This window comes from Giraffa tippelskirchi, chromosome 6 (genome assembly GCF_054371585.1).
Source record: "Giraffa tippelskirchi isolate mGirTip1 chromosome 6, T2T-mGirTip1v1.2.pri, whole genome shotgun sequence".
NCBI classification, from domain to species: domain Eukaryota; kingdom Metazoa; phylum Chordata; class Mammalia; order Artiodactyla; family Giraffidae; genus Giraffa; species Giraffa tippelskirchi.
In genome coordinates, this window is record NC_137280.1 from 122,964,635 (window position 1) to 122,986,616 (window position 21,982).

At 52.6% G+C, this 21,982-nt stretch overlaps 2 protein-coding genes and 1 long non-coding RNA gene across 14 annotated transcripts in view; 2 read left to right on the forward strand and 1 right to left on the reverse strand.

Annotated features, from left to right (window-relative positions):
• KDM3B (lysine demethylase 3B) overlaps positions 1–2,822 on the forward strand; it is a 61,923-nt gene extending 59,101 nt beyond the window's left edge. For all 9 annotated transcript variants that reach the window (XR_014056877.1, XR_014056878.1, XM_081500782.1 and 6 more), the window contains one exon: positions 1,391–2,822. Coding sequence is in view for 7 of the 9 variants with exons in the window: in XM_081500782.1 (XP_081356908.1) it covers positions 1,391–1,471 (81 nt within the window). In the remaining 2 variants the exon portion in view is untranslated. The remainder of the gene's footprint in view (positions 1–1,390) is intronic.
• LOC145510202 (uncharacterized) lies at positions 763–8,168 on the reverse strand. Its single transcript, XR_014056879.1, has 4 exons — positions 8,046–8,168; positions 7,062–7,165; positions 5,705–5,803; positions 763–4,360 (listed from the first exon to the last, which is right to left on the reverse strand). It is a non-coding gene; the product is annotated as an uncharacterized LOC145510202 (long non-coding RNA).
• Positions 4,476–10,574, forward strand: REEP2 (receptor accessory protein 2). 4 transcript variants are annotated; one of them, XM_081500820.1, is made up of 8 exons: positions 4,476–4,694; positions 6,440–6,516; positions 6,803–6,879; positions 8,063–8,183; positions 8,389–8,502; positions 8,861–9,008; positions 9,103–9,233; positions 9,314–10,574. In XM_081500820.1, the coding sequence occupies exons 3-8, from the start codon at positions 6,812–6,814 to the stop codon at positions 9,380–9,382; spliced, it is 651 nt and encodes a 216-aa protein (XP_081356946.1). In that variant the 5' UTR covers positions 4,476–4,694; positions 6,440–6,516; positions 6,803–6,811; the 3' UTR covers positions 9,383–10,574. The 4 variants fall into 4 exon arrangements, with proteins under 4 accessions (XP_081356946.1, XP_081356947.1, XP_081356944.1 ...); XM_081500821.1 differs by having other exon boundaries at positions 8,867–9,008; XM_081500818.1 differs by having other exon boundaries at positions 6,440–6,512.
• Positions 10,575–21,982: the final 11,408 nt, after the last annotated feature.

Here is a 21,982-nt window from a genome sequence, read left to right on the forward strand (position 1 = left end):
CCACAAAACTGCTTCTCCCAGCAAATTTCTGTGCAAACTCAATTCCTTAGAGCCCTGCTAGGGACTGTAATCCATGTCCCTAAGAGTTGTTTCCCCCTCATAGATCTAAACTGGAGAATCAGGTTTTCCTCTGTTCAGAAATGGATTGGAACTTTAAGGACAGAATTTCATTGTTAATATACTTGGATGCTTAGTAACATAAAAAAAAAAAAAAAAAAGAATAAGAAAGCAAGATTCCCCAGGCAGAGGTTTAGCATCCAAACAGGCATTCTTCCAGCCTCTCAATTATGGCCTATTTTCCTGCGTCATGCCCGTGACTCAGGTGTGTCGGTGACCCATGAGGTTGGATATTTTTCTTGGTTGTTGGTAGATTGATAGATGACATTTATATTAAAGATATAATGCAAGTATTCAGGCATATGTAATTTAGACTACCCTCTGTTAGGTCTCTACTCATCACATATCACCTCCCAGTCCTCTGTTACTGCTTTATTTTTTCCTGTAGTTTTCATCATCTAGCATACTATGTATCTTTTGTTTGTTTCTATCCCTAGTAGAACATAACCTGTTTAAGCTCCATGAAGGCAGGGGTTTTACTGTTTTAGTTCACTGCTTTACCCTAGGACATGTCTGACACATAGTAGGTACTCAGTAAATATTTGTTGAATTAATACAAAAAATGTAATAGAGAATAGCAAGGGGGCTTGTGTGGCCATCATTCAGCTTAAGAGATAAAGCATCATATTCATACCATAAATACAATGTATTTGTATACAACAACTACTTTATTGAAGCCTCCATGTACCCTTTCCCATTCCATCTCCCCAGAAATAATCATCATGTTGATTTAAGACTGTCTTTATCCTGTTCACTCTATTTTAATAACTGTTACTTCATACATTATATGTGTTGCTTTTTGACAAATTAGAAAATATAGGCACGAAAGGGAAAAATACCCAATAAATCCTACCTGCCCACTGTTCTTAGTGCATTCTTATTGGCCATAGGACCTTAATGTAAGATTCTTAACCATGGAACCTCAGTTCTCATCTGTAAAATGGGGATAATAATAGAATCTACTTCATAGGATTATGGTAAGGATTAAATGAAAGTGCACATAAAGAGCTTAACAGTAGTGCCCAGCACATACATATACATAGAGGATGGTGATTATATAGCCTTTCAAATGATGAATCATTCTTTTTTGAATATAGACTATATATTCTGTGTGATTTGTAAATCATCTTTTGGGGTTGGTTAGGGGAGCGCGCAGTCCTGGTTGAGGGCTTTCCTCACTCATCAGTAGGCTTTTAGTCGTTGCAGGATATTTTCATTTGCAGAACATAGTCTGTGGCTGCCATGAACTAACTGTGCTGATTGCCCCCTCCAGGTGAAGAACATCATTTATCATGCAGTGAAAGATGCTGTTGGCACCCTCAAGGCTCATGAATCCAAGCTGGCAAGATCGTAGGCATGGAGAAATTTCAAACTCCCCTGTGAAGCAGGTCTTTCACTCACAACACATACAGGGAACGGCAGGGTTCTCTGCTGGAGCAGAGGTCCTTCACTTGGAGCCAGTGTGGTCAGTATTACAAACTCTCCAGCCACTCTTTTCTACGCTGCCTCAACACTGAAGGTTGACACAGGAAAGTCGCACTGTTCACACACACAGTTTCAGACTCCAAGCCGAGGGTGCCACATCCCTATCCTGTGGCCTTTTGGGACTTCAAATTGCCTGAACATCGCTGGGCTGTCCTGCACATTCTCATGATTTGAGATTTGTGGAAACCAGGAATGTGGGCACACCTTTCTTTTCTTTTTCTCTTGTGCCTAGTTAAGTGGGAATGTGTTTGGAGGTAGGGGGAAATCATATACCTGGTACATGTAGGGGCTAATTCTTTAAACACGCCTGGTGGAAGCCTGATGGTGTCTCTACACATGACCTCTGACACAGCCCATCCCAGGAGCTGGGTGAAGCCATTCCCCACCATCTCTCCCATGAACACTGAAGTCTTGAAGGACCCAGGGAGAATCCACTGCTTTTCCCAAGAGGCTCCAGGATTAGGAAACGTGTGTATTTAGTGAAAAATAGGTTTGTAGTGAAATAGTTACTATTTCATGAAAGTAGATATTTTTAGAACTTTTGAAATACCACAGTTGTTTTCCTGGATTATGAGGAAAGGCACATTACATTTAGTCTTCCTTCGAGAAAACTCTTTGAAGAAATAAGATTTTTAGAAATCAACTGCCCATTATAGCACAAAAATCAGCCAAAGCAGAATTTAAAAGAATTGGCTTTTTAGGGTTCTTTTAATTTCACCCCCCTCCCATCTCAGCCCTACCTTGAGGGAACAGCCATCTTGAGAAAGAACTTTGTCGTGTCTGAGCTGTGGTGTGTTCCATGCATACACACACTGGTGACTCCAGGAACCATTTCCACCTATTACCAGCGTTCCCTTGGGACTCCTCTTGTAGTTCCCAATTCAAAGGAAAGTTTGCTTTCCTACATGAGGCTTTTTGTTTTGGGAGTTTTTTGTCCAGAAATATTTTCAGCAAAACTTTCCAACTCAGTGGAGTTTTATTAAGAATTTATTTGAAAATGATGGAATTCATTGGCCCATAGATACATTGGAAAATGTATCTATCTTCTTCCCAGCTGTACTGTAGTGCCCTGCAGGCTTGTTTATATGTTCACAGTTACTTTTTTTTTTTAAATAAAAGTCATTTACTGTAGAATACTTTTAATTTCACTTTCTGTATTTTAATTTTGTTGAAGGGCTGATTGGGATTTCCATGTTCTTATTAAAAATCTAACAAATCTGTTCATAGTGGACTTCTTCCTGTGCCAGTTGTTCTAAAAAGCAGGGCCAGGTTGAGGGTGGGGCTGGAGTTGGAAGATAGTTCATTTTCGTATCATCATTACATTGTTGCATCCAATTATTACTCTTTGCTTCCTGAATTTGTGCCCAGTTGGGCGAGGGAAGTGCCAGGTCATTGTGGTTTGAGGGCTTAGGGACAAAGGGGAATGTGCTACATGAGCTAGAGGGTAGGAGCAAACATGGGCTTTCCATAGTTTCTGCCCTATGGGAAAGGTGGGTTCCTACCTTCCAGAAGCAGCCTGGGGGAAAAGGGCCATAGAGAGTGGCCTGAGCAAAGTTTTGGGCGATCAGTAACAAAGTTCCTCAAAACAAGAGGCCTGGTTGCCCACATAGGAAATTGAAGTGGCTTGAAGGGTGAGGACAGACTGTGTTCCAATTAGAAAAGGCCTCTTGAAGAGGAAGTTGTAAAGAATAGCAAGAGGGGTCATCAGAGGCTGCTTCCTTGGATCCTGTTGGAAAAACATCTTCCAAAGTGTTTGAGCCTGGAAATACAATTATCAGGGTGGAAATAGACCATTGTGTGTGGTTCAAGGATACTGAGTTTGAATAGCACCATAACTGAAATACAGAGTTCTGAGCATGTCCTTTAAGCCTGGATGGGCACGGGCTGGTGCTGTGATCATCAGAGGATTATACCTCGACATAAAGAATGCAGAAGCTTTGAAATGGGACGGGAAAGGAAAGCAGTGGGGGAAGGGAGGTTGCAGAGGTTGCTGGAGCTTTGTTGCTTTGGTGAAAATCAGGAGGCAGGCTAGCCTACATTCTGGATATAAAAGTCTTCAGAATTAGGGCATCCATTGCCACCAGTGCTTGCTGATGGGGATGGAACTGGAGCCCCTTATTCATCGCCTCCCTGGACCCCAGGCCTCTCTACCAGCGGGTGATCCCCTCATCAGAGGGTGATTCCCCTTTCCCAGGGTATCCTTGAGAGCACAGGGCCCTGTTCCCCTACAAAACTTAGGAACTGACAACCTGAGAAAGCAGATCAGATTGAGAATGGGGTTAGGTCCTTTTACAACTGGAGTGATTGGTGATGGTGGGGTGGACATACGCCTCTATGCCTTTGACCTCAGGAATTGCTGGGTAGATGTCTTGACGGTCAGCAATAGGGGAGAAGGGTTTGATAGTAGTTGGAAGAAGTAGCCGATTCAGTGGACTTCCTGAGTTCCTTTCTTAGCAGCATGACTTAGTGGTTCTGTGACCCGAGGCAAACTATTGAACCTCCCTGAAGCTCCCCATTTTCTTATCTTCAGAATGATAATTGTAACGTCTGCCTTATGGGATGGTCACTGAAATAGCGCATGTGAAGCTCTTAGCACAGGGCCTGGCACACAGTAAGTCAGTCATTATTCCTCTTGGGATATTTAAGTCTTTCAGCCTGTTGTGATCAGCGCAGGAGGAGGGCTAGGATGTCCGGATGGAACCATGAAGGCCTCTGAGGACCTCAATCCTGGGTTTGGAGCCCAAGAAAGGTGAACAAGCTGTTGGAGGAAGGCAGGTCAAAAGCGCATGCCCAGCGACAGCAGGTGCAGGGGGGCGCGCCGCTGCCGCCGCCGCGGCCTCCCCTTTAAGAGCCGCCGCCGCCCACGGCCCGCCGCTGCGGCAGGGACCTCCCCTTTAACGGCGGCCGCTCGGCGCTCCGCGGCCCCCGCGGCGGCTGCTGCTGCTGCGGCTGCTGCTGCTACTGCGGCTCCTGCTGCCGCCGCCGCCCGGCCTCCAGCAGCTACATCCTCGACCCGGGCCGGCTTCCCGCCCCGCGCCCCGCGCCCCGCCCGGCCCCGCCATGGTGTCCTGGATCATCTCTCGCCTGGTGGTGTGAGTGCGGCGGCGGGGCGCGGCCGGTTGGGAGGGGAAGGGGGGTTAGGGGTGGCGGTGAGGGGTATGGAAGCCTGGGATGGACCACTCCGGAGCTTCGTGCAGCAGAATCACCTAAAGGCACATCATCCCTATTTGGGGTCCCCAGAGACGTGGAGGTGAGGGGGGGGCCCGGAGAATGGGGGAATGTTCGAGGAGCAAGGCGGGCCTGCTTCCCACCCCTTTTATTTTTAATTTCCCTGTTTCTGCGCCCTCCCTCATCCCCGGGGTGGGGGGGGGCGCTAGGCAGCATGGCTTGATTTATGAGGGGAGGCGGCTTGTCCCCTCCCCCACGTAGCAGATCTGGCCGGAGGAGCCCCTCAGACCTGGGCTCTCATCTCCCAACGGGAGAGCTAACGGAAGAGCCAGGGGAACAAGGCAGGGCCTCCTCATTCCATAGCTTAGGGCCATGGCAGCCTTGGCCTCCCCAAAGGGCCCCATTTCTCCTCCCTCTTCCACTGTCTGTCAGGAGACTGGGGGTGAGGGCACATGCTCTGCAGGCCCCCCACGGAGGACGGGAAGCAGAGATGTTTGGAGGACAAAGTGTGGGCGGATATGTGTGTTCAGCCTGGGATTGTGAGAGCCGTGGAGGGAAGGGTGTTAGGTGGCCTTCATCCCAGGCTGCCAGCTATGTCCCTCCCAGCTCCACCAGGCTCCAGGAGGGTACCCTCTCCCACAACTGTGGACTTTGTCCTTGAGGATTCCACCCCTGACTCCATCTCCGAAGTATCCTGCCTCAGTGAGGCAAGTCCATAGGGAACAGGCGGTATCCACACATTGTCAAGGGGCTGGGCCTGGCAGGGACTCTGCATGGCTTCAGTTAACCTGCCCCAGCTCAAGACCCTGCCCCTCAACCTCCACCCTGGGACACCGACACCCCAGAATCCCCTCCCTGCTATCATGTTCTTGTGTTCTGGCTTCCTCCAGAGTCTCCTTCCCTTCCCACCTGAGGGAACCCAGGGGCCTCATACCTCCATGTGGCCTTCAGAGTGGCTGCTCCTCTTGTGTGAATGAGCTCCCCAAGTGGCATCGGTCCTCTCCTTGCCTTGCCTGTGTCCTGTATGTGGTCTCTGATGGGAACAGCACAGACTCCACTATAGCCAGGGTCTCTAGCCCAGCACACTTTCCGGAGCCTAGTCCCAAAATTGTTTACATCGGGAAATAAACCGCTTTGCCCCTCAGGGCCTCCTGCCCCTGTGCCCTCTGCTCCCCAGGTCCCCAGGGCTACAGTGGTACTTCTGACTGCCAGGTACCCTGTTGGGTGGTGTCACTGGCCCTACGACAGGGAGGTAGAGGGTAAGGGCCAATGGGTAAGAAAGTGCGTGATGTCTGGAGAAGGACGACACCCCTGAGGCAGTGACCTGACCCCCACCCCATGATATGGTTATGCACAAGTGAGGTTCAGGGCCAGATAAGCCACATCAGACACTCTGGCCTCTAGGTCTTTCTGTCAGGGGCTGGAGAAGAACTGAACAATAAAGTGTTCCGGGGCATCACCCTAGCTGGCTAGGGCCTCCATGCTTGTGTGTCACCTCAGGCTTGCCTGCTTTGACCTTAACCCCTGACCTGAGTTCATCAGTCAGCTGATGTGGTACCCTGGAGTTCTGTCCATTTTCCCCTTACCTACCCAGGGACTGATGCAGAGATGGGAGGGAGAGGCCATTGCTCTTGGCCGAGGGGCCCAGTAACCATGCCTGCCTCCCTAGGCTCATCTTTGGCACCCTGTACCCAGCCTACTCTTCCTACAAGGCCGTGAAGACAAAAAACGTGAAGGAATATGTGAGTATGTGACCCTTCGTCTCCCACCCAACTTACGTGGCAGAGATCAGGGAGGACAGTGGGTCACATGACAGACCGGGATGACTTTATACTAATGCTGTCAGCACTAATGAGACCTGGTTCAGGGGAGGCTCCTGTGTATTCCCTTTCTCCAGCGCTAGTGTGATACACAGACAAAGTTGGGGCCCTCTGTGCCACCTGCACAGTGCCTCCAGCATGGTTGGCAAGCAGAGGTGGGGTCCAGGGTGTTTCCCCAAGGCCCCAGATAACACCACCCTCTGTACCTTTAGGTGAAATGGATGATGTACTGGATCGTCTTTGCCTTCTTCACCACTGCCGAGACACTCACAGATATCGTGCTCTCCTGGTGAGGTCCAGCAACCCTCGGCTCCCTGCACCTCAGGGGCCAGGGCTTCTGACTTCTACACAGCCAGTCCACCTAGGGTGGCATCTCCCCAGCAGTCCCATGGGGTCCTGGGTGTCCCCTCCTCTGAGCCCCCATCCAGTCCTGGCTTGATTGAGCAGAATGAAAACAGACATAACTCTCACCTTTCTTTTGGCAGCCAAAGCAGCACAATAGAATTCAGGAAACCTGCTCCTGCCAGACTTACAGTGACTTTGGGCAGGTCACGGTTTTATAGGCCTCAGTTTCCCTATTTGTAAAACAGGCATATGAGTCAATCTCATGAACATTGGATGCTTGTATTTCAAAGGCTTTTTCTAGGCACTACTAGACTATGTACATGCACTCTTGAGGACACGGAATGGTCTAACCGTCTGTATATTCACAGCAGGCGCTCAAAAATGTTTACTAAATGAGCAAATGCCTCTTGGAAGAGAGGACAAACATAGCACAGTACACTGGAAATCAAAAGAGTTTTACTGAGAGGTAGAGAACAAAAGATCCTTGCGTTTGTAGATTTCAAGGGCCTTTGAGACCTTTGAGAAAAAACAGTTTGAGCAGAGAAAGTTGAATGGGGTCAAATTAGGAAAGAGTAATGGGTTAAAAATTGAAACAGGTGAGTGCAGGTGCCTCTTGATGCAAGCAAAGGAGGGAGCTTTGATGAGAGCTTTGTGAGGATAGAGGAGACCTGAAGGAGTGTGTGGCCTGAGAAGGAGCCATGAAAATAGAGAATAGTCCTTAAAAAGTAGGGGCCATGTCTTGGCAGCAAGGGATAGATCCAGAGCACAGCTGGAGAAGCCCAACTTCTTCATGGGAGGAAGAGCAGGAAGGAAGGGAGTGAGGACCCAAGAATGCACCTGGAAGGTTAGGGAGCTCGCCTTGGTAATGACCCCAGGACAGAGGAGTGGGTGCTCTTCTGTCAGAGAGAAGAGGGTGATAGAGCCAACGCTGCTGGGAATTCCTGCTGGGGTCACTTTTCACCTTGCTACTGGGAGTCTCATCCGAGCCTCCCCTTGACCAGTCTCCTAAGCCACATGGGGCCCTTAGTGCACTAAGGGGTGGGGAGCCAGCCAGGGTCCTGCAGCGGGTCCATACGCCTCCTGACTTCCTGTCCCAGGCTCTGCCCTTACCTGTCTCTCACCCACAGGTTCCCCTTCTACTTTGAGCTCAAGATCGCCTTTGTGATATGGCTGCTGTCCCCTTATACCAAAGGCTCCAGCGTGCTCTACCGCAAGTTCGTGCACCCAACCCTGTCCAACAAAGAGAAGGTCTGTTAGAACAAGGGATGCTTGCTTCCCACCTATCCCAGGTCAAGGCAGCCCAGTGCCTGCAGCCACATGCATTCATGGCTCTCCCTGTGGGTGATCTGGGAGGGCCCTGGCCGCCCGGGGCAGGCAGTGCCAGGTGTGAACAAGGGAAAAGTAGGGTAGGACCCAGGCCTCACCTCTTCCTCCTTCCCCTCCAACCCCTCAGGAGATCGATGAGTACATCACACAGGCCCGAGACAAGAGCTATGAGACCATGATGAGGGTGGGCAAGAGGGGTCTGAATCTGGCCGCCAATGCTGCAGTCACGGCTGCTGCCAAGGTGAGATGGGGGCAGACCCAGCTTCCAGGCCCCAGCTTGCTCATCTCGTCCCCCGGCCAGTCCCCTTTGCATCCACCGCATTCTCGGGTCAGTGAAGGTTTGGGGGGCTTGTGCAGCTTGGGGTTCCCATCCTGCCTTTAACATCCCCCCGCTAAGGGACTTCCACTCAGCGGGCCACAGTTTCCTCACCCACCCAAAGGGAACGCGTGGCCCCAGCCTGTTAGAGCTGCTGTGGGATGGGGTGAGGACACCGTGGGAAAAGCACTGAGTCCAGTGGCTGCCCAGTACCCCACGGTGACCTCTCTCTCCACCCCGTCCCTTCTCCTCCGGTCTTCCTGGTGCGTGGTGGTGACCCCAGGGCCAGGGGGTGCTATCGGAGAAGCTCCGAAGCTTCAGCATGCAGGACTTGACCCTGATCCGGGACGAGGATGCACTGCCCCTGCACGGCCCCGACGGCCGCCTCCGAGCCAGCCCCGGCAGCCTCCTGGACACCATTGAAGACCTGGGTACAGGCCGTGCCCAGGGCAGGCAGGGGGCGAGGGTGAGGAGGCTGGGTGGGAGAGAGACCAGACCCCTGCTCTCCTTTCCTCCCCAAACCAGGAGATGACCCCACCTTGAGTGTAAGGTCAGGCACCAACCAAGCAGATCCCCGGACAGAGATCTCTGAGGATGACATGGGAGACAAGGCCCCTAAGAGGGTCAAACCCATCAAAAAAGTACCCAAAGCCGAGGTGAGAGCTGGGCCAGAGCTTGGGGAAGTGGGAAGGGCTTGTGGCTCCAGGCCCTCTGTCTCCCTCTCTTCCTTCCACAGCCGCCGGCTTCCAAGACGCTAAAGACCCGGCCCAAGAAGAAGACCTCTGCAGGGGGTGACTCAGCTTGAGGCCCCAGCCCCCTCCCCGCAGGCTGCAGAATCCCAGCTCCACACTGTGCCAGCAGCCCTCAGCCTCAGGCCCCGGGGCCTCTCAGGTGGCTGTTTCCGGTGCCTCCCAGTGGCCATTCCCCTGGAAGGGCTTGGGAAAGAGAAGGGAGGCCCTGCTGTGGGGGCGGAGGATAGAGGCTGGACCCAGGAGCTGAGGATGGAGCCACTCGAGGCGGTGCGGGCCCCTCAGAGCCCGAATGCTACTCTCCCCACTCCAGCCCTGACCCCACCCACCCAGTGCCTTGCTGAAGACCATGGCCATCCCCTTGTCCTAACACATGGCCCCACTGCTCTCCCTGAGTCAGGGTCGGCGGCCAGTCACAGCCCAGATTGACCGGAGCCTGAAGGCCCAGCAGAGAAGGAGGGAGTGGGGAGGCCTCGGAGAACCTGGGCTCTGAGCCTGCAGGTGTGAATGGAGGACAGGGGCTCAGTGTGTGTTTTAAGTGACCAGGAGCCAGGCCAGAGCTGCAGCTGGGGGTGTTGGGTAGGGCTGTGAGCTATCTGTGCCCACTGAAAAGAGGTGGGGCTCCAGGGCTGTGTGTGTGTGTGTGTGTGTGTGTGTGAAAGAGAGAGAAAATGTGTGTGTATGTGTGTGTGTGTGTCTTTCTGGGTCTAGAGCTGGGGGCTTTTGAGTAAAGGACTTTCCCTCCAGCAGTAACCTCCCCCCACCAACCCAGCTGCCCTTTTTCCCCTCAGCCCTCCTGCCTACTCTCTGAGCCTCAGAGGACCCCAGCCCATGAGAGAGTAGGGCTCCAAGGGGCCTCTCACCTGCTCCCCTGCCCTTGATCCCCTCCTCTTTTGCCTCCTCCCATTCCTGCCCCAGGACGGGGCTCCACTCCCTCTGGGCCCTCAGTAGAGGCCGCTGCTGAGCCGATTCCTTTCCTCCTCTCCTGAGGGTCCATCTTCCTTCCCCCTAAGGCCCTCTTCCTGTGCCAAGCAGACTAGGCCTCCTGTAAGCAGACCCCTGTCAGAGCCCAGCCTTTGCCCCACACTTTGCCCCAGCTTCTGCCGTGGCTTCCTTCCGTCAGGGCTCGGAGGAGCGTGTAAAGGAGAAAAAGGTGTTAGGAGCCATGGGGCTCCAGATCCATGGGAAGAGGGTGCCCAATGGACCTTTGGCACTGGATGAGCCAATAAACCAAATTCTGGCACCTCATTTGTTTTGGCCTCTGTGCTTTGTTCTTGGTCTACCAGTCCACAGGTGAGAAGGACTTCAAGTGAGAAGCCAGGGCTCAGCTGTGGGATGGAGGGGTGAAGAAATCAAACTGTGAACTCAAGAGATCTGATCTCCAAGAGATAGGCTTGAGGTGGTTCCATTTGGGAAGATGGTTTGGAGGTTCAATATAGAGCCAGGGGGCTGGAAAGAGTCAGGACTTATGAAGGGCAAGGGACCACCCTCAGAGGTTGTCCTGTTCCTCAGAATCCTACCCGGAGACCCTTCCCCATTCTGGCACCTCACAGAAAGTGCCAGGGTGTAAGTTCTAGGGGCAAAGATCATGATGAGGCTCCAGGAAAAAGAGAATGGGATATTGGGGGCTCCTGGCAGAGCCTGGGGATTGGATCGCTATGGCCTAGAAAGGCTAAAGAACATTGGAGAGAGACGGTGAGCCAGACACTGAAGGGAGGATCTAGGTGGGATGAAGGGAGAGACGGAGATGAGGAACCAGCCTCATGGTTCATGTCTGACCCTGGGGACAAACAAGGCAGACAGGGACCCAAGGGCCGGGGCCAGTAAGCCATGCCCATATGGCCTGTGGAGGGAGGGCTGGAGTCCTGAGCTGCTGGGCTAGGGTGGAGGAGAGAAGGAGGGAGGCTGCAGGGCTTGGGGTCAAGTTCTGTGGAGGTGGAGCCAAGGTCACCACAGGTGGAGGGGCACCACTTGTGGGGACAGAAGCCAGGAGAAAGGAAAAGATGGCAGAGGAGCAGAGGCAGCATCAGAAGAGACAAGGGAAAAGAGCAGAGAGGGAGTGGGGGAAGAGAGTGAGGGAAGGAGAAGGAAGGGCAAAAGAAGCTAGAGAAACAGCAGCTCAGCCTTATGGAAGGAAAATGGAGGAAGCAGAGCCGGGGATGGGGTGGAGAGTGTGAGTGGAGACCTAGCTCCAGACCCTGGACCCCAGGATTGGCAAAATGTCCCTACACCAGGCTTTCCTCTCCCTTCCCTGGCATCACAGGGGCATGTCCTTCTGCCACACTTGAGCCGGCTGGCCAAGAACCTCATGGAGAGTGGGGGCGGGGGGAGGGAGGCGTGTGAGATGCCCTTTTCATCTTTCCTGAAATTCTCCGGTCAATAGAGCTCTGAATGGCATTCCTTTCACCATTGCCCTCTGGGCAACTTGGCCCCTTTCTGTATCAGAAAGGAAAGAAAGGGTCAGAGTAGAAATCAGGTGAGAGACTCCCTTGTTCTAGAAAGATCTCCAGAGAGTAAGTTGCTGCCGTCTCCTGCTAGCAGCTACCATATGGCCAGGAAAGCAGTTTAGGCCTCTCTAACCTAAATCCCATTTGCTGCATTTCACACACACACAACTCACACTCCGATTACACACTTCCATCCACAGTGACCAGTGGCCAAGGAGGTCACTGTCAGATTCCACATCTCCAGGCTCTCCCTGCACATCTGGGTTTCCCTGTGTCAACAGAAGATGCTCAGATTCCCAAGTTCACTGGTCCGTTGCCATGGAAACATTGTCTCCTAGACCTCCAAGCAGGGTCTGACCCCTGTGGTGCTGGGGAGGAGAGGAGAGATGGAGGGTGACAAACAGAATGGAGGGAGGAGGCTGGTGAAACACATCGGGGTCTACATTACCCCTTGCTGTCTTATTCCCTGGGGTCACCTGCCTTCTCCCCTCTGCCTTAGTAGATCTCTCTAGGCCAGGGGAGTGGGGAAGAGAAGTCATGACAGAGATATCTGGCAGGAGCTATGTGGAGGGTGCTTGATCATTGCCTGGAAACCCACTGGTCATTGAGAGAGATTAGCTTTGGAGTGGGGGCTGAGGTCTAGCCCTGTGTCGCACACCCAGACCATGTTGGGGACACTGGGCAGCCCTCCGGGCCTGAGGTCCCTGGCTAAAATGGTTCTTAGGCCTGAAGTGGCTTCATCCTGCTTCCCCTCCCTTCCTTGTGTGTGCCCCACACTAGGAGAACCTGCTTAAAATGTGATTTCCAGGCTGTGACGTCAGAGGAAAGCCAGCAGCTCCAGCCTATGCCAGCTCTTCCTTGATCAGCAGAGCTGAGCCCAGCCTTGCTCAGCCTGGAGGAAAGGAGGTTAGGTAGAGGAGCGAGGGTCTCTGGGGGCCTCTGGTCCTCATATATGTGGCATTCAGAATAATAGGGAGAGATTATATCCAGGCCAAAGTCCTGGCTTCCCCATTGCCTTAAATACCAGCGAGTACGTGATTATCTTCGTCACAGATTCCCCCTAACCTCAGTTTTCCCCTCTCTGAACTGGGTCAGGCCTGCATAAAGGAGGAGGGCACCTTAAGTCTTAGAGCCATTTGGGTTCTGCCTGAGAGCTTGTCGCAAATCTAGGCTGGAGGCAGTGATGAGTGGGAAGGATGCCTGCAAGGAGGAAAAAAGCCCACTAGGTGGCGCAGCCCCACCCCACCCACCCCCACCCCCCAGTGTGGGATTCCCCGGCCCTTGCTGGGGGATAGTTTTTCCTTCAGCAGTCAGTCGACTTTTAAGGTCCGCTGAGCAGGATGCTTTATACCGCAGTCCCTGGAGTTGGAGGTTCATGAAGAAAGCTTCCTTGTGGGTGGATAGACAGATATGAATTCTCAATCATTTTCCAACCCCGGTTTGTGTGCAGAGGAGATAGATGGTCAGACCCAGAAAGCAGGTACTCCCTTTGGGGAAGGATCAGGCACCTCCTGGGAGCAAGGAAATTGCCAAGCTGACCCTGGGAGGGTCATACAGCCCAAAGGACCCAACTTGGGCTTCTAAAATATTATCAAGAGAGGGACAATTCGGGCAAGCAAGAGGGACACTCACCTAGATGCAGGGTTCCCTGGAGATCTCTCCCTTATGGCCACAGTGGCAGTCCCAGGGCTGCCCCTAGGTTTCCCCATCCCCTGCCCCTTCCCTTATTTTCATCATGGGTACTGTAGGGCTGAAAAAGGAGGCAAAGACTCTAATCTTCAGACCCTGGAATCCCAAGGTATTTTTTCCAGCAGCCAGGGCTGGCTCCTCAATGACCTACCTTGGCCTGACCTCTTTCCCAAACTGACCCCACCAGCCCTGCACACCTAATGAATTACCCTCTTCTTTTGTCCCAGCCAGATGAGTGATCAATAAATAATGCTGCCTGAAATATTAATGGCAAGTTTTACACCAGCATCCCTTAGCCATGCCTGTCATTGGGGAACTTGAGAGTTGACAGAGAAATGCATGGCCCCCAAAGAGCTCCTTTCTTCCTCTTTTCTTTGCCAAGATTTCGACCTGTCCCTATCTCCACCAGATCATGATTCATTGCCATTAGGTGAGAAGAGGACGGGTCCCCCAGAGACTCAGGCAGCCTCCAGGGGGAGGATGGCATAAGCTAAACCAAGCAGTGACCCTTCTTTATTCCTTTGTCTTCTCTGATGCAGTGAGATCCCATTTCCTCTGTTCCATGTCCATTCTGGACCTGCCGGGTCCAGCTTTCTGAGTGGCAACTCGGAAGGAGACCTGGGGCTTCCCTCCTCCCCCTGCTTCAACTATTTTAGCGCCTGAGCAGAAGGAACTCATGTGCTCCCAGACTTCTGACCCTGGCATTCTCTTCTGGCTTTCTTCTCCCTGGAAGAAGAGGAAATGGAAGCTCTTAGCCCTCTTGAGCCCACCTGGTGGGCTTCCCAGGGGGCCAGTGCCCTCCTTCGGGGAAGCCAGGCCCATCCAAATCTTTGAACACGCAGTGCCCTCTGCTCACCTGCTCTTTGTCTCCTGCTTCTCTTGCATGTGCTTCAAGTCTCAGCTTAGATGTGGCACCGCACCTGGTCCAGGCCCCTGTGGCCTTCTCGTCCCTGTTCTCTTCCCTGACAGCACACATCACCCTGTTTTGTCATTGCCCATGTTTCCTCACTAGACTGAAAGCCCGGGCATAGGCGATGGGCCTACCTGGTTCACCACTGTTTCCCCAGCATCTAGTACAGGGCCTGGCACACTCTAATAATTCAGCACATTTTTGTGGAATGTACGAATGACATCTCTGCAGCATTCTTCCTCTCCCAAAAAAACACCAGCCTTCTGTCCTCAGCATCTCTCTGCGGAGCTGTTTGCCTGCACCTGAGGATGGGTGTCTCCACTAAACAGCAGCTGCCCAGACCACCTACCCTCGCCCTGACCCCCCTCGGCATGTGCTCATGCTCGCTTACTTTGCCTTTCTCTCTCTCACACACAGATGGGAGTCAGCTTTCCAGCCACATTCACTTCTCACTTTAATTCAAAAGCTAAATTGGGAAGAAGAGCAGCTTCACACTCCCAATTTAGCCTGGGAGAGAAAAAGGGAGACAGTCTGGATGTTGCCAGGGAAAGGAGAACGTTGGGTCTGGGGTGGGTAGTGGTGGCAAACGTACCCAGAACCCAAAAGAAGACAATGAAACCCCCATCTAGCTACTAAAAATAAGTCATCCAGAGGTATGACTCCAGAGTGACCCCTGTGAAGCCTCTTTCCTGTGATGGTGCAGCCATTCTGGGCACTACCCCAGCCTAGGGATGGGATTAGAGGAGGTAGAAGAGACTCAGGTTATCAGAACTATCCATAGGGGGAGATGCTGCTGCTTAGGTCGCTGGTAGTAGGAAACCAGAAAGTCCTTCTTAAATCTAACTTTAATCTATTTGGTAACTGCTGAGAGGCATGATGAATAAAAACAGAATCCATAAACAGATAGTTGCTCATTAATATTCATAGCTGCATTATTCACAATAGTCAAAAAAGTAGAAACAACCCAAATGTCCATCAAGAGATGAGAGGATAAACAAAATGTGGTATATACATACTTACTAAGCCTTAGAAAGAAATGAAATTCTGATACATGTTACAACATGGATGAACCCTGAAAACATTACGCTAAGCCAGGCACAACAGGACAAATATTACGCACAAATACCTTCCCTTACAGGAGGTACCTAGACTAGGCAAATTTATATATAGAGAAACTCGAATAGAGGTTACCAGGGGCCAAAGAGGAGGCAACAGGATAGAGAATTCATGTTTCCCTATCCCCAGTGTTTCACGGGTACAGAGTTCCTGTTTGGGATGATAAAAAAAAAAGTTCTGCCTATGGATACTGGTAACGGTTGCACAGCACTGCACATATAACTGAATGCCACTAAATAGGACACTTAAAATGGTTAAAATGGGATATTTTATGTTACATATATTTTACTGTAACATATTTTTGAAAAAAGAAACAATGAGTCCAATGTCAGCCTAAAGACATCGTCATCCTGCCATGATAGCTCTCTCTGTAGCTTGACCAGAGGGAAAACAAATCCTTTCAGTTCTGAAGAGTCCCTCCCTTTGCTGATAGAACAGAAGTGTGGCCTCTGCCCAGAGTGAAGTGAAGACCCCTCTGTGGATGTTCCTGGGCACTGGAGCTAACTGTCCTCCCTCTCATCACCACTCGTCAGTGTGATAATCTGGATGGAAGTGCTTCTCCCTGCTTCTGGGTGCCAGCTTCCTCTTTAGTCACTCATTCTGACTTTGCCCTGAAACAGATTTCCTGGGACTTCCCTGGTGGTCCAGTAGCTAAGACTCCATGTTCTCAATGCAAGGGGCCCAGGTTGGATTCCTGGTCAGGGAACTAGATCCCACTAAGAGTTTGCATGCCACAACGAAGACCCAGCACAGCTAAATAAATAAAGTAAAAAGCAGGGTTTCCATAAGGGTAGACCAGTTAGGGTGATGATTTGAGGAGGAAAAAGAGAAGACTCTTCCAACCAACCTCTCTGACTTTCCCATTGCCACAGTACCACGGGGAACAGATGCACCTTGGGCTGAGAGGCCTGTCTGTAAACCTGGGGGTCAGTTTTTCTTGCTCTCTGACTGGGAGGTCCCTGAAGAGTCTCTGATAGCTGACCCTGAGGCATGCAGACCTTCCCCTCTCTCCTGGATGACTACACAGTTTCCTGGCTGGTCTCACTACCAGTCCTCCCCCACCCAGCCTCCTGGAATTATTTTAAAATGGTGCGTTGGCTCTTTGACTGCCTGGGAACCACTTCAGTGGGTGGGAGCTGGATTAGGGGCTCCCCAGTCACTGTGCTTCCCCCAGGATAGCACACAGCACACTGTGGAAATTGCTTGTTTACTTGTCGGTCTCCCCCACCGAGCTATGACCTGCCAAGAAGGGAGAACCTGCCTTACTGCTCCTTATATCTTTAATCTCCAGGGTGGAACAGATGTGTGATAAGTAATTGCTGAAGGAATGAATTGAAATGATGTGTTCATGTCTGCCTCTCCTATTCGATTTGACTCAAGAGTGCAGGTAGGATGAAAGCTTTGTCTGACTCATTCTGGGGCCCCAGAAACAGTTCTTAGGATGAACTGGGGTTCAGCCAGACAGATCTGAAGCCAGACTGTCTGGACTGGAATCCTGGCTCTGCCATTGCTGGGCTCTCTGACCTTGAGCAAGTTTGCCTGCCCTCTCTGAACCTGTTTCCTCATCAATGAAACAGGAGTGAGAATGGAACCTACTTCATAAGGCATTGTAAGGACAAATACCTGTCACGTGTTTAGTATGAAGCCTGTCACATTGTACATGTGTCTGAGGGGTGGGGGTGGGGATAGGAAATGCATCTAGAGATGGAGGAAAATCAGAGGAAACAAGCATCACCACTGATTTCGGCATCCCAGTGTTTAGGGGGAGGGGACGGTGAGGCCAGTGCTAGAGTGGGGTAACCCCAGGGGCTACCTGCCCTCCCTCTGCCCTCCCCCCAGGTCTGCAGAGTCCAAGCTCACCCACCATGAAGCTGAGCAGCCCTGGCGCTGGGCAGTGGTGAGGGGCCAGAAATAACTGCCGTTGCTATTCCTGCCTTTCTGGGCTGGATGGGAACGCTGCCTTTCTAATCTAAAGGCTGCTCTAGACTTCCTGCACATCAGTGGGTTCTTATGTAACACTCCCCTCCCTCTGCCTGCCCAACGAGCTTCCAGAGATTTCTGCAGCCAGCTTTGCTGCACACTCAGCTGGGGGTGGGGGGAGCAAGGAAGGATGGATTGTCCTCTGAGCCCAGGATCCTGCTGACCCCAGGCCTGGGAGAGGGACCACTCAGCACAGGGCAAAGGGACTGATGTCCAGGGACAGCAGCCTCTTCCTGCTTCTGCAGGGCAGAGAGGACCCACTGAGCATGCCAAAATGTTCACCCACCTTGACCCACTCCCTCTTCCCTTAAAGGTCCCTCTGTGCCACTCCCGTGACTTCCACTTCAGGCCTTACCTAACTCTGTCCGGCACATGACCCCTCATGCAGACTCGAAGGACAGCAGCCCAGACCCTGATTCTCACAGGCAGACCCCCCACCTGGGCCAAATCCTACATGGACTGCTTGCTGAAGCCCTGGATCCCATCTGGAGGGTGCAGCCAGGCACCTCTTGAGGGCCCAGGGGACCCTCCACTTCCTCAGGCCTCAGCATCACTCTGTGTGGGCCTGTCTCAGAATTTGTCCTCCACCTGTCCTAGGGCTCAGGATCTCCTCTGGCACCCAGTTTTCCCATCTGAAATTGGAGGAAATAGGATGGTTTCCCACCGGAGCACTCTGGGGTGATTCTCTCTCATTTCTCCTCTTCCACCATGCCTCCACTTCTCCCCCACCCTCTCAGTGCATCTTCTGTCCCACTCCATACCTGGCCTCTTCAGGTTGTTCTCTCAGCGCCCAAAGACCCTCCCTGGGATGGGAGCAGAGCTGCCCCAGACCCATTGAAGGCCAGGCCCTCCATGTTTCCGGAGGAGCTGATCAGCCATCGGAAAGTGTGACAGGCACCCCAGGCAGAACCAAAGTGAGAGTCACTTCCTGAGCCCTGGGCTGGTCACAGTGGTGGCAAACCACTATCCGAGCAGCACATGTGGGTGCTGACGTAGCCTGGGGTGGGGAGGAGGAAGTGGCGATGGAAAAAGGGGCTTGTTTTCCTCCAAGAGTTGCAGCCTGCTCAGCCCTGGGTCAGACATGATGGTTCCCATTGACTTTCTCCTAGCGTCAGCTGCCATGGACCAGCTCAGTTCTGCTCTCACCTCTGCCTCTTCCTCTTCTCTGGTTTGCAAGGAAAGTCTGAGCACAGACATCAGCTCAGACCTGCAGACCTTCTGAGAGCCTCTCACCTTTTCTAGAGCTTTTGGCATCAGTCACCCAGTGGGCAAGGTCTGAGAGTCCCAGACTCAGGGCTGCTGCCTAATCTTAATTCTCTTGTAACATGGAGTCCAGGTTCCCTTCTACCCAACTGTATGCTTCTCAGCAGCAGGAGCATACGCTTTAGGCCTTTGTCCACAGAAAATCCTCAAAAAAGTTTATTGTTGTTGTGGATAATGGGTGTTTTAATCAGAACCTGCCAGGTTGTAATAGAAACTGAAATAAGCTTTATTTAAGAAAGAATTTTATTAACCTGTGTAACTCAAAGGCCCTGACTCTAGAGATTTACTCTGGGGGTGTGGATCTGTTTTTTAATTTCTTCTGCATGGTGTTCATTCTCAGGTAAGCTCTCCAGGTCAGATGGCAAGATGGCTTCCAGGCTTACATTCCACTGGTTTAGTACCACCTGGGAAAGAGAATTCCTATTGTTCAGAGTTCCAGAAAAAGTCCTAGAAGAGATTCTCATTAGCCTGGTTTGGGTCATGTGCCCATCCTGATGCAGTGGCTATGCCTAGGGAGATAGAATGCTCCTGCACTGCTGGAAGAAAGCATCCTAGATGGATGGCCAGGTAGAGGTGACATGCCCTTACCTAGGTCTAGGATGGGGTTTTCTTCCCTCAATCATATGTATTGGGGGTGGTTCTCCAAAGGAAATAGCTGACTGGGAGCACTTAGGAAGAGAACGGTTGGACACACAAAGCAAAAGATGTAGATTATTAGGATTTCGAGTGCCCAGCTTCAGTGAGGACCTGAAGATCCTGTGGGTCAACTTCCACATTAGAATCATAGGGAACAAGTTTGCCCTGGCTGGGGGAGGAATATGTACTCTCAGAGCATGGGTAGCTCCCCAGAGACAGAAAAAGGATCTTAGGAAGTGTCTGGTCAGTTCTGGCCCTCATGAGCTCAGGAAGATTGTGATTCAGTTAGCCTAGGGTAAAACCTTTCTTTTTCAGAGCTCCATTTGTGCACAGTCAAGGTTGAAAAAAATTCTGCTCTATGAAATAATGTTCTACTGCAGCAAGAAGGATTAAGATGAGCTCTTCAGGACAATGGCCCCTGTGTTAGGATTGGAATGTTTCTCCTTCTCTGTACAACCTTTCAAAAAAGGGTCACTGGGGTTTACTTGGGGGCTGAGGATGGATGGGTGAACTGTGGGCAACCCAGTGGGTCAAAAGCCCCAGAAAACAGCAATAGCCACTGTTTACTGAATGTCAACTGCAAGGCAGGCACTGTGCTTTGGAACTTCACACATGGAAGTCCACGAAAGTTTTCAGTCTTTACAACAATCCTTCCATCATTAACATTAGCTCTGTTTTACATCTGAAGAGAGATAAGAAAAGCCTGGCCAAGGTACCCTACCAGGGAGTAGCAAAATGGGCATTCAGACACAACACATCTGACCCTGACCGGCCTGGCCATTCTGCCCTGCAGGAGGCTTTTGCTTCTAATGGACAACTCGGTACCCGGTGGGAGGGGGCCCCCACCAGGTCCTAGCATTTGGGATAGGGAGCTCAGATTTAAAGAACAGAGATAAGGGAGCCCTGGTTCACTGATGGATTCCTTAAGCCGATTTGTGTGTGTGTAGAATACAGAGGGATGAAGCCGAAGATAGTTACATCCTCCTCCCCCTTTTTACACCCTCAACCCCGACTTCCTGAAGCTGTTTGGGTTCAGGGAGACCCTAACTCGCCCCCCTCCCCTCCCAGTGTCGTCAGCACCTTCCTTCCACACACACACTTTCTGCTTTCTTTTTAAATTCAGAAAAACACCTCCCCTGGATTCAGAGCTAGAGCAGAAGCCTTCCCCAACAGGAATCCCCGTTGTTTGGGGTGCGTACTTGAGGAGGGGAGCAGGGTAGCAATGGGGAGGGCTTCCCCGTTTGCGTCTAGCTCCTAGGAGACCTGCTGGAACCTTGCCAGCCTAACCGCCCCCTCCTCCCACCCTCGCCTGGCTGGAGGAAGGGAGTGTTACCCGGCCGGGGAGTTGCGAGCCTCTGCTGTGGCGGCTCCCCAGGGACTGCAGGGGGGGGAGCCCAGGCTGCGGCGCCTGCTCAGTTAGAGCTCACTGCGTCTAAGGCTCCCCCCCCGCCTGGCCCGGCGCCCAGCACAGGAGCTGGGAGAGGGAGCAAGAAGGCGACGAAGAGCCCACTCGGCCAGGGGCTGGGGGAGCCGAGCTGGAGAGGGGACCTCCAGAGGGCAGCACCAACTCGCTAAGCAGATCTCTCTTCTCGCCAGCCGGTGGTCCCCAGACAGTCCGTAGGGAAGCCTCCTGTTCATAATCCCACACTTCTCGCCCCCCGATCACCTGTTATGGATAAAGGTGGGTCAGTCTCCCACCATCCCAAGGACCACGAGCTCCTGGTGGGAACAGGACTCAGGTTTCTCCAGAGACAATCAGCTTCCCTTGTCCAGCCACCCAAGTGTGGGCTCTTCCCCAGAAGGAACCAGAGAATCGCCTTTCGGTTCTGGTGGCGCAGAGGGATCCCGAGGCCCCAACAATCCCACTCCATTGGCAGATTGGCGGAGAAGCAGGTGGCCCATCGCACTGCACAGGAACCATCTGGCTATTATTTCCTAAGCCTCAGTTTCCACCGCGACACCTGGAAAGGCACCATGCCATTGGTCGAGGCCAGGGGTCAGGGCCCCGCCTCTCCTGGGCGGCCTCTGCCCTGGCCAGCCCAACCACTCCTCCCCTTCCCTCCCGCCCGGCTCCCACGGTCCCAGAGGTGGGCGGGCGAGCCTTGGGTGACGGCGGCAGAACCCCAGTCCTCCTCGCCCTCGCCCCCGCCCAGGGCCCGGGCTTTCCCAGCCCAGTCCCCGCCGAGGAACTGCGGTGCGCCTAGCGCTACGCGCCCGGAGCCCTCCCCGCCTGGGCGTCCCCCGCTCTAGCGCGCGCGTTGGGCTCCCAGCTTGGAACCAGGGAGGAGGGAGGGAGCCAGGGAGCAGTCAGCAGAGACCCGGAAACGCCATATAAGGAGCAGGAAGGATCCCCCGCCGGAACAATCCTTATTTGGGCAGCGCCTTATATGGAGCGCCCCCGATATGGCCCGGCTGCTTCCGGCTCCGGGAGGAGGGAAGAAGGCGGAGGGAAGAGGCGGGGGCAACGCCGGGAACTACTGAGCAGGTTGGGTCCGGGAGTCCTCAGCTGCGGCTTGAGCACTAAATCTCCTCGAAGCCTGGGCACCCAAGGTGCGGGAGCCGGCGTGGGGCCCAGGGTGCGAGATGGCAGTGCCTACAGTTCTCGGAGAGGGGGC

Excerpts from the sequence above, each read along its gene's own strand:
- REEP2 (XM_081500818.1), top strand. The coding sequence starts at position 4,663 with ATGGTGTCCTGGATCATCTCTCGCCTGGTGGT. Across the intron at positions 4,695-6,439 it reads ATCATCTCTCGCCTGGTGGT|GCTCATCTTTGGCACCCTGT; the intron begins GTGAGTGCGGCG and ends CTGCCTCCCTAG. Across the intron at positions 8,184-8,388 it reads CCCTGTCCAACAAAGAGAAG|GAGATCGATGAGTACATCAC; the intron begins GTCTGTTAGAAC and ends CCAACCCCTCAG.